The sequence below is a fragment of the Hippichthys cyanospilos genome, chromosome 7, assembly GCF_059441005.1.
Source record: "Hippichthys cyanospilos isolate Australia breed blue-spotted pipefish chromosome 7, RoL_Hcya_1.0, whole genome shotgun sequence".
Classification (NCBI taxonomy): Eukaryota; Metazoa; Chordata; class Actinopteri; order Syngnathiformes; family Syngnathidae; genus Hippichthys; species Hippichthys cyanospilos.
Genome location: NC_142375.1, coordinates 14,238,745 through 14,250,821, shown reverse-complemented (window position 1 = coordinate 14,250,821; position 12,077 = coordinate 14,238,745). Strand labels below are relative to the sequence as shown.

Here is a 12,077-nt window from a genome sequence, read left to right as displayed (position 1 = left end):
AAAAAGAAATGATTGGTATTGGTTTTAGGCTTAAAAGGATAGTGTGTAAGATTTAGACTGTTTTTCATTACGGACAGCAGGAGGTGCTGCATTATCATTGCCCATAGCTATAACAAACATGGCCTCCTCCGGAGAAGTGCCACCCCCCATGTAATATAATTCAATGATAACTAAACCTATGATCATATTTAAAACATACTGTTGTTCATTAAAAACATTCATTCATTTGCAAGTTTTTGAAATTTACAATCATTTAATTTATTCCTTTTTTAATGAAAAACGGTCTAAATCTTACACACTGTCCCTTTAAGCCAACCTTTCACTGGATATGCAATGAGCGTAATGAGCTCCATTTAGAAGGGCAAATCCATATTTTCAGTTATGGTAGTGAGAGTAAGATAAAAGTAATGCAATAGCAGTGTAATGCATTATATTCCAAAAGCAGTGATATTGTAATGTGACTAATTACTTTGAAATGACAGTAATAAATAATGCATTACAGTTTTGAAGTAACCTGCTCAACACTGATCCAAAGAAACACCGGGGGAAAAAGACTCGCCGAAAATGGACTTAATATGACACAAACAAGAGGTGAAAGAAACCAGGAAAGTTAAATACAAGCAAAGGATGAGACAGCTCCTGGACAAAACACAAGAGGCTGAGGGAGCCGATAGGTTGACACAAGAGACTGGGATGGCAACCGCAGGCGCACACGATAACCTTAACAAGACAGGCAACAAAAAAAGAACAAGTAATACAAGACAGCTAAACCTAATGAACAAAATCAGGCCTCCAGTATGTAGTAAAATGTTTTGTACCTTGAGGGTATTGAGAGAAATTGTGTGAAAAGGAAACAACAAGGAGAATGACAGGAAACCAGTAGAATTTTTAAAAAGTAAATACAAATACTTGAGACTATAGGGCTTTGAAATTAAAATAAGAAAATAACAGAATAAGCAGTAGACTCAGAAGCTAAATAGTTCGATATGGGACATAACAAAAGGGTGCCAAGTGAGGAGAGGGAGGAGGAGAGATGAAGAGGGAAGGGAGGTCTTAGAAAACATTGGGGGATGGAAGAAAGAAGGGAGGAAAGGTGCCAAAAGTGGAAGCGTAAGAAAAGCTTGGATAAGGAAGAGGCCAACAATGGAGGGGTGAATGAATAGGCAGAAAATCAAAGAGGGGTACATGCTTAGGTTTGAGGAAAACGAAAAGAAGGAATGCAAAGGGTGTGTGTGGGTGCACTGCTGGCAGGCGCACACATAAAGAGAAAGAGATGGAGACTTTTACAATTATGGAGCCAAAGTCGAATAAAATAGATATTAGCTATCCTGTGTTTTTTTTCTTATTTCCTACGAATAGTCTGAATTATTGGTGATCCGTATCCTCTGTTGGCTTTAACACCTGCCCCCCCAAAACGTCTGTGCGCATACCCCGTTATTGAGCACAGTCGGTATATATAGCCGTATGGTGCAGCTCTTTGGAGCAATTTTAAGCAACTCTATGTAGAGAATTCAAGTCTGTCCCTTCGGCGGTAGCATCATCCTTCATGGATCAGTTCGAGGTGCGCAGAAGGCTCCATGGGTACAAGCAATTCCATCTTCACTGCATTCAAGCTGGGGAAGTTCAGTCCAAATGTAATGTGAGACATCTGTTGAAATTCTTAGACCCCAGTGGTGCTCAGCAAAGACACAGAAATTGTTTGAGCCAACATACTATATGTACATTAAAGTCGAGCCTCATTTTATATAGCCTGTTGACTCATATGTCAAAGTAAAGCATTTTGCTATACGGTATGTATCAATGGAACAATTCATGCATATAACAAAAATGCTTTAGTGTGTCTGAGCAGTCAACACGCATAAGAAAATGAGGTCTAGTGTTAGTGTATGTACATATGTTGGCTTCATTCGCTTAAAACCACAGGAGTCTAAAAATTTCACCAGATGTCTCTGGTTACTCTGCGTCACAACATTCCTATAGCTCAGATGCGGCGGAGTTAGTGCAGTTTGCATCCCTGGAGCCTATGCGCGCTTCAAGCTGATCCATGAGAGATGATGCTACCTCCAGGGGGTCGGACCGATTGGTTCTCTTAGACAGCTCCCTGAACTTCAAATTCCAAAAGTAGACACCTATACTTAGAACGCAGTTCAGTGTGCTCGACAACTAAAGGTGGACATTTTATATCTATTTTTTGCTTGTCCGTCAGTCGTCCACCCCCTTTCCGTCATATTCGTTCTACCATTTTTGACACCAACTGTTTTTTACATATATTGTATGGTTTTACCTGCCCAGCCGGTTTGAGAATAGATTCTCCTCCATGCTGAGATTAAACGAGTTTTACTTCCCTGGTCTGGACCGACTCGCTTTTCTTGTGTCCATTCGACACTTCAAATACAAAGAAACCCAAAAGACCATTTGTTTTTTCCGGACTATGTTATGAACTCGCCCAAATTGTATGGTATGCTTTCATTATCCCCTCAGTTGTGAGTCGGTTTGGATAAATGCATCTGCTCCCTGCAGTACTTCTCAAAGAGGGAGGCGGGCCCCCCCCGGGGGGGCGTGAGGAGATGCCGGGGGTGGATGACCCCAGGAAAAAGGCTTTGTTTTTGCGGTGTGCTGTGTAATTCCAATAAACTAAGGATTGGCATTTGTTTTCAGGCAATTTGATGGACTTTTTTTTTCTGTTTTGTCCCCATGCATATGGGGATTGAGGACCCAAGTGCACAAAAGCTTAGAGACACGGAGTTGATGCTGAAGTCCATATTTAATTGACAAAAGCAGTACCAGGGTGTGGGAAAACAGGACAGGGAAAACCACAAAGACAGACAAGCGGGTAAACATGACAAAAAAACAACAAGGCAGGCTAAGGACCCAGACACGGTTGGACGCCGAGCAGAGGCGGCTTCTGGATGCTGACAGGTGCAGACGGAAGCGGCCGCTGGGCACTGGGCATGGACTGATCTGCAAGCCCACTTAAAACTAAGCTCACTCATGCCTTTTGTTCATTTCAAACATTCTGTTTCCAAACTCGTCGTTAGATGTTTTTGTATTCTTAATGTCATTATTATTATTATTAATTATTTATCCTTTTTATTATTTACTATTGTTATCATTATTATTATGATATTCATCATCATTTTCTTTCTATTCTTTTTTTTCTGATCATTACTTTGCTCTTTCTCACCCTTCTGAACTGTTGTCAAATTCTTTGCTCACTGTTCAAGTCTGCTTTCTGTATGTTCTTCTCTAGGGCAGCCTTGCAAAAGAGATCTCGGTGGATCTCTTCCTGGTTAAATAAAAAATAAAATAAAAAGTGAGATAAATGTTACAAAAATAAAAATGTCCACGTGCATGGAATGAATCTAGATGAGGTGAGGTGATTTTTTCAGTATTTTTCACTGCCCCATTGCTACTGTGTTGTTTTTTTTTCCCCTGTGCAAAATCATCTACAAAATTGTGGCGGATGGTAAAAAAAACCAACAACATAAATTTGGAAAAGGAAACAAAAATGCGGGCTTTTTTTCATTTGCATGTTTTCTAAATTCAACCCCGTTATTTATCTCGTCTGTGTACCTACCTTCCTCGTGTCATTCAGTCAGCTTGCTCTGACTTTTTGTTCCTCCCCAGCTGTTTCGTTTTCCCTCGTTAAGTTTGAAGTTTATTTAAGTCACCAGTTTGCTGTCATTCAGTTGTGGGTCCATTGTCTATGTCACACGTTGTTGTTTTTTATTGCTATAAATCCTAGTTGCCTTACATCGCTAGTTAAGTACTTTTGTCTCAATTTGTTTCAGTTGCGTGTTTCCCCTTCGACCTTGCCCCTATTCTGCTGTGTTTGCATTTTTGTCTTTTTGTTTGTGTTTGCATCGCTCTTTGCTACCTTGAGTTGATTCCTTCTGTTCTATTAAACAACATTTTTTGAGTTGACCCTGATTCCAGTTTCCCTGCCTCTGGGTTCACCTACGCACTCCATCCACCATGCCCAAGCATGACACTTAGTTAGGGTTTATCATTTTCTTTTTTCCTTTTGCCTCTATTTTGATTATTGACGCAATTTGTTTTTATTTAATGATAACGGACTTTTGTAAAAACGTGAATTAGATTGCTTGATGTTAACCCTCCCCCAACTGCACGTGCATGCCTGAAGTCTCATTTTCTCCCTCTTTTTGGGTAAGAGGCTGATTGCCGCGAAGGAGCATCATCTTGAATTTCGCCTTTTCACTGTTGATTGATGTGATTCATCCTGAGACGTTTCCCAAAGTTTGCTCCTGTGCCATCTCCTTACGGTTTTTCCCCAAACATCATGAAGCGGGTTTGACACGAGACTGAACAGCGTGAATGCCGCTGAATCTATCCCGCATTATGCAAGCTTGAGTAAGAGATAAAGCAGCTTGAGTCATACCTGTCTGAACAAAATTGACCGTCACCGCTCGAATGACTTAAGATTGAAAACTATCAGTATTTTTGTTTTGACAGTTCCCTCTCGAGTTAAGAATTGTTATCAACAACCATCGACACTCGCGCATTGCTTAATAAGCGCACTCCTACACACACAAAAAAATAATAAATATAAATCACCGGGCCCCAAGTGGTGGTGCGCAGGGATGCAAGGGCTGTAAGACGACGTTATGTCACATACGGGCCAACGCCCACCCTTGCAGACACGTGGACGCGGAAAGTATGAATTGGCCTTTGTGAAGGGTTCACCCAATTGGATCGGAGGTTCGAGTTCATCCCTGCTATAGAATTACCATTTTTTTTTCGTGCGGGAATACGGTGGTGTTTGTTTGCGCGCGGAGCACACATCGGCGCTCACCATGAAGTTCGAGGACCTCATCACTGACATCGGCGGATTCGGCAGGTTCCAGAAGATGATCGTGGCCATCAGTTTCGTTAGCCGCTTCCCGCTGTCGTGCCACTTCTTGCTTAACAGCTTCATCGCGGGCGTTCCGGGGCACCGCTGCCGCGTCGCCGCTCTGGACGACGGAGGGCTCCTGGGGAATCTCTCCCTGGAAGACGGGCTCATCGTCAGCATCCCGCTGGAGGACGACGGCACCCGCAGCTCGTGTAGGATGTTTGCCGAGCCTCAGTATCATCTGCTGGTCAACGCGTCTGACGTCATCCAGGTGCCCACTTTGCCCTGTGTGGACGGATGGGTGTACGATAACTCCACCTTCAAGTCCACTCTGACCACCCAGGTGACCTGGCCGCACCGCACCATACTTTGACTGTGCCGCTGCTTTTACACTGTAAAAATGTGAATGTGTTCAAATTAGTGGAACCTGGTTTGTGAACAAAGAGCCAGAAGCCAAGCCACAGCCACCATCTTCTTTGTTGGCGTGATGTTTGGTGCTGTAACTTTTGGAAGTCTGAGTGACAGGTAAAAACCACACAATCATTGCTTTTCACGTCATTTAGACATTTGTGGCATTATATGAAATGAGCTTACTCTTAAACCCACCAAAATTCCCCAGGGAAGGTCCCCATTAGTGGGTTCAGGAAATTTATTTTATTTGAGCAAAAACATGTCTTGGTGATTATGTCATCATTATGTCATCATTTGCAAGTATTGACAAGTTAAAGGGGAAGTCAAGTCAAACATGATTATTATGATAATTTGTTCTATGCAGCCCCACTAATTGAAACACAGCGAATTAAGCGGCAAAATCAACTTATTTTTCAACCAATCTCAGGTGGCAGCCAAATTTGGTGCTTGCTGTCAACTCAAAATGAGCTCTATGACCAATGATGGTTCACCTGTTTTCTGGGTTTGATTATGTGACATTCACAAGCTGAACTGCATATAATTGGTCGTTGTGGGTGCATTTTGCTGCAAAATTCGTATTCCACAAAGACAATATTGATCAGAATACTATACCATGCTTAAAGTTGTGGTGACAGATAGACTTTATATAGTCTAGAAAATATTTGAAATGTGAATGCCATTACGTGCAATGTATGGCCCAGAGTGGTTTTGTCACATGGGTGTTTTGACCAATGATGCTTTACTCAAATGGTTGTGGCTTATGAAATAATAGCAACAGTATTTTCTTCATATATATGAAATAATAGCTACAGTATTTTCTTCATATATATATATATATATATATATATATATATATATATATATATATATATATATATATATATATATATATATATATATATATATATATATATATATATATATATATATATATATACACACACATAGTACATACACACATACACACAAAAATCTGGACAATTGAACATGTACAATTTGACTGGTTGTGTAGTAGTTATGGCAGGTTAAAATTCTGGACAGTCACCTAATACTCGAGAACAGACGGTAATTTCACTGAGGTGGACATTGTCTTTATGACAGGTCTCTCAAATGTAACTTTCAAAATACACAAACAATGAGGGGAGCGGCTGTGCCTGCTGCAAATGCACAATCTGGCGGGTGTTACCATGACAACCATGGGAATGCGTGAAGGCATTGTGACAAAGCAAGGCTAACTCAGTATTGGCAACTTTGGAACGTATCCAGCAACTGATTGTCTTTTTATAGACTTGTTTCATTTCTAAGACTTAACAGAGCAGCTGTTCGCCAGTCTCCGTCCAGACTACCAATGTACGGCTCAAAGTCCATGTAACCATCCACCACTGGCAAATGTTTTCTACCAGGGTCCCTTAAGATTCATTTCATCGGGAGCCAACGTTTGTCTGCGCGAATTCCCAAGGCTCAAATAATGGGCCCCTTTAATAGGCAACTGGATTAACTTTGAGGAAATGTTTTGTTTTATATGTAACATGTTTGACCTTGACCAAATCAACGACCTGCCCACCCAACACCAGAAGTCTAAATCTGGTCTGTCTGTTCTCTTAAACTTGATATAGTCCAGAAAGAGCTATTGAAAACTGGGTTGTGTTATAACCCGTCCAATGTGATTCAAATTTGCTCCAATATGGTGTAGATTTGGTTCAAAAGTTGTCATTGAGTTTTGGATGAAATGTGGACTCCATTGGTCGAATAGTTTTCAGCCCGTCCATTGCGGTCCATGTTTAGAAAACACATAGTTGTTGGAAAACTTGATTGTGTTTTAGCCCATTCAGCGTGGTCCAAATTGAGTCCAAAAATAGTCTTTAAAAATCAGTTATGGCGAAAGCCTATTCCAGTGGTTCTCAACCTGTTTTCAGAAATGTACCCTCTGTAAAATATGTTTTCAGCCAAGTATCCCTTAATTGGTGCGAAGAATTTTGGGGATTTAAAAAGAAATAATAAAGACTTAAACATGCCATCAGTGTCTGATTAATTAAACTTGAGACCCTGTCAAACTTCATTTGGATTGGTCCACACACACAAAAAAAAATCGACATTAAGTGTCCTCTTTTGGATCATAGAAGAGATGTGTTATCAAAAAGAAATAAATTAATTATTAATAAATATTTGTCCACTAAAAAAATCAACATAAAGTATCAGACCAGTTCTCAAAAAGAAACAATTACAAATACATGCCCAGGGAAAATTATTAGATATAAAACATCGTCTTTTAGGATTACAGTCATTTTTTTCACAGAAATAAACCATTAACTAATTATGAATAAATATTTGTCGCCAAAAATAATCAACAGTCAGACCTGTTCTCAAAAAGAAATAATTATAGAAAGATATTTGTCCACAGAAAAATATTTAACTTAAAAGTGTCATCTTTTGGGATCATAGTAGAGATGTGTTCACAAAAATAAATCATTAACCCAACAGGTGACGTGGCAAGTTGGGTCGAAGCATTCTAGCATGGGGGAGAATCTGGATTTTTAAAATAATGAAATTGAATCACCTACTGAACATAAAACGTGTTTTATGAACTAATATTTTCATGAATTGTTTCCTTCAATATTTTTGTAAAGGGATTTTTCCATGTTTATTTGTTTTATTTAAAATCTTGAGTACCCCCCGGAGTTCCTTCAAGCACCCGAAGGGGTACCCGTACCCTCGTTTGAGAACCACTGGCCTATCCAACGGGGTCCGAATTTAATATGAAAATAGTCATTGAGAAGAAGCTGCTGTTATAGGTGTGGTCCAAAATTTGTCTAAAAAAAAAAAAAAAAAAGAAAAACTGGGGTTCGCTGGGGTCATACAATGGACTCTAGACTTGGCCACTCAGGTCAACAAGATCCTCACCAGTTTTAGAGGAACCAGGACGCGCCAGATCATCGAGGCGGACACAAGTGACGTCGTTTCAATGTATTCTGAACGATTTTTTTGGCTGGGCGGCTAGGCTCGGGAAACGACATGACCACCACGTGTTGTCTTCCAAATCCTGCTCAGGTTCGGTCGGAGGATCATGCTGTTGACATCCTACATCTCCGGAATGCTGTTTGGTCTGGCCAGCGCCGCGGCCACGTCCTTCCTGATGTTCGCAGTGCTGAGATTCCTTACCGGCTTTTGCTTGACCGGCATAGTCATCGTCTCGTTGGTTCTCTGTACAGTCATTTTGGATCTTCTAACGTCATTGTGTTCTCCTCAACCATGATTTGAAGTTTTGCTTCATCTCTCCATCCACTTGTAGGTGTGGAGTGGGTGGACATCAAGCACAGGAGGATGGTCGGAATATTCGACAGCCTTTCCTGGACATTTGGGAGCATTTTCTTCGTACCCATCGCTTACCTTGTGACTGACTGGAGGTGGCTGATCGTTAGCGTCACTTTGCCCGTCATCCTGGGTATCTTGACATGGAGGTACAAAAAAAAGACTGTCAATATACGTAAAATGGTGTGAAAGAGTCATGGTACCCCTTTAAAAACAGTATATTGTATGGAATTGTAAATTATATTGCATACACGGTTTCTCTCACTCGCCATCTCTTCAGTAATCCTCAGCAAACAGAAAACAATTTGATATTTTTAGGTAACCTTACCCAGATTTGTATTGATAACTTTTATTTTTTGTGTGTTAGCCAATATCTTGTTGGCTGGGTGCTTGCATAAGGTTTTTGATATTGTATCTAAATCATTCAATCCCAAAGACATATTTTTACGTTTTTTCAAGTCCAGAGATTAAATCCCAGATGTTTATATTTTGTTCATTTTTTTTTGTTTTGTTTCCAAGTGTTTGGCTAAAGGAGTGCCTGAAAAAGCTGGTACTAAATGAATTAAGTACTAAATTAATCAATTGCTTCAGGCTTGAGGTGTAATAAAGTATTCCAGTACTTTATACAGTAATTACTTTAGGTAGTTTAGTGCCTAATGTAATCCATAGCTTTAGTACCTAAAGTAATGTATTAATTTTGTACTTATTACCTAGAGTAATTGATTACTTTAGTACTAAATTACTACTCCCCCCCCCCCCCCCCCCCCAGAATTAAGACATTTATTATTTTAGAACTTAGCACCTAAAATAATTATTTTAGTACTTTCAGTGCTTAAAATAATTGATCAATTTTTATTAAATTATTTAGGGTAAGTTTATTTTAATTGTTTTTGTTTACTATGGTACCTAAAATATAAAAAAAATGCTGTTTTAAAATTGGTGTCATGACTTTTACACTCAACTGTATATTTTGCACATACAAGGCCAGCATATTTATACACTGACCAGTTGCGATATTTGATTATTTGGTAAACGATGAGAGATTGTGGCTGAGGCCTGTGTCCACTCGTGTCTTAGTGTCTCAGTCATCCATGGTAATGTACAAGTCTAATTAAGGACATTGGACTTTTTAGTGGTTGAACAAGTTAACATGTAATCCAAAAGTCTGTCCAGTGTCTTTGATTCAACTTTTCTGACTACTGTACAGGACATTGTGTCAAGTGAAGAAGCAGCTTTCCTTTTCTTTTTTAAAGCAAGAATGTGATGGATGTCAAATATCCTAGTCTCACTCTTTGTATTAAAACAATGGAAAGTACATTTTCAGTATTGGCGTCCTGAAAGTTAAATGCAGCAATTTTGCCTTTGACCTCCAGGTGGATGCCAGAATCAGCTCGATGGCTCATTGCCAACGGAAAGTTGGAGGAAGCTCATTTGTGTCTAATCAAATGTGCCAAAATGAATCGAAATGAGGCAATATGTCAAGGACTTCAACCCCAGGTTGGCATCGTCCTGACACTGATGATATCGTCATAATTATCAAAGTTACCGAGAATGTTCACCGGACTTTTTGCAGACTCTGTCTTGCATCGTGGTGGCAGAGAAAAAAGGCCGAGTGTATTCCTACTTAGACCTGATGCGAACACCTAAAATGAGAAGACTGTCCTTGTGCACTGGCATAATTTGGTCAGTGTGCAGAAGAAACAAGGTCATCCAAAACTATTTATGATTCAGGGTAACATCATGTAACTCCTTGTTCTAGGCTCAACTTGGCAATCGCATTCTACGGCATCACCTTCAACATCAGCGGCTTTGGCCTCAATGTTTACCTCACCCAATTGATGTACTCCTCAGTTGAAGTGCCGGGTAAATTGTCCGTTTTCTTCTTACTGGACAGGATCGGTAGGAAGCCCACGCAGGTGGGAATGCTGGTGATGCTGATAGTCTCTCTGGGAGTTAACATTTTTGTGCCAAAAGGTTGGTGTTACTAAATTACCACCATTGTGATGTTATCATACTTAATGATGCCTGTGATCCTTCCCTAGACATGTCCATCGTGAGAACCGTGGTGGCGATCGTCGGAAAAGGCTTTGCTGCGGCATCATTTAGCACCGCCGTGCTTTACTCTTCTGAAATGTTTCCCACGGTAGTCAGGTGCGCTTATGCATACTTCACTTGAGCAGATTTACCGTATTTCTGCACCGATTGGAAAATAATATTTTCATATTTTAGGTCCAATGATAGTAAAGAATTGGAAATGTGAAAGACTTCCCTTGTGACAGGTCCCCAGACAGGTTTAAACGACCACCCTAGCATAATGACCAGAAGTGTGCCCTCAAGATCAATTCCCAAAAGAATCAATATTCTCATTTACTTCGATTCAGAATCATTATAAGCTCCAGATATCGATTTTAGAAATTAAAAAATATATAAATAAAATTAATCTGCTTAGTCAGCTTCCATTTCACACCCAAGGAAAAGACATTACATCACACGCCAACAGCATGCAATGAAGGCTAACTTTATAATTAAATAATACACAGCATTTAGCGGCTGTAGTGCGCTTCAGTTTTGAAGTTGGCATTTGCAGCGGTGGGGACTACCATCTAAAACAGTGTCACCAACAAATCCCCATAGAAAAAAAAAAAAAAAAAAAAAATCACATTCAATTGCCGATTAAGGAAGCTAGAAACCAGTCATTAACGCTGTCCTTACGCCACACAAATCTCCCGAGTTAGCTCTAGGGCTTAGCCACTAAAAAGAAAAAACACAGAAAAAAAGTTCATCAATAGTAGAAATCATTGTCAATGTAATAATTTTGAATCAAAAATTATAAATACAATTTAGACCCATACATCCAAATCAAATCAAATGTTGAGACAGAAAACGATTCCCATCACTCCTAATGACCATACGAGTAACACACACGTGTCTTTCAACTCACACAAAGGCAATCCTGTGCTTTTTGTTTACAGGCAGAATGGCATGGGCTACAACTCCTCCATGGCCCGAATTGGTGTGGCCCTCGCTCCTCTGATCCTTTTACTGGACAGTGTGTGGAAGGGGCTCCCCCAGCTTGTCTTGGCGTCCTCGGCCGTCCTGGCCGCAATTGTGGCGTCACAGTTGTCTGAGACACGCGGCCGATGCCTGCCGGAGACCATTGAGGATGTCGAGGGAAGGCGATAGGCCGGCAGATAACCGGTGGCGAGAGTTTGACTTGTAACGCTGTCTCGCGTTTAAATTTTGTCGCAGCTTTGAAGCTGAACCAATGGGACAAGGCAAAGTACCTTTGTAAACACTTGTTTTACTTTCAGGGATAACTGCCGCACGAGGTAAAATAACAGGGATCAAATGTGATTTTTAAAAAAAAAATTCTTGTTCCTTTTGACTAAAGAGTGCCTTTTTCAGCTCAATATCATCACTTGAGTCTATGGTAGCCATTATTCAAGAACTGTGATCTTTTCTGGATTCAACTGTTGGAATAAAAAAAGTCCATTTGTAAGACATC

General features: G+C 40.2%; 1 protein-coding gene across 1 annotated transcript; it reads left to right on the top strand.

Moving 5' to 3' along the window:
• Nucleotides 1-4,605: 4,605 nt before the first annotated feature.
• Nucleotides 4,606-12,054, top strand: LOC148421174 (solute carrier family 22 member 7-like). Its single transcript, XM_088420573.1, has 9 exons — nt 4,606-5,195; nt 5,274-5,377; nt 8,312-8,466; nt 8,553-8,721; nt 9,946-10,069; nt 10,146-10,255; nt 10,332-10,546; nt 10,615-10,723; nt 11,545-12,054. Exons 1-9 carry the CDS (start codon nt 4,815-4,817, stop codon nt 11,753-11,755), a joined length of 1,578 nt encoding a protein of 525 aa, XP_088276699.1. The 5' UTR covers nt 4,606-4,814; the 3' UTR covers nt 11,756-12,054.
• Nucleotides 12,055-12,077: the final 23 nt, after the last annotated feature.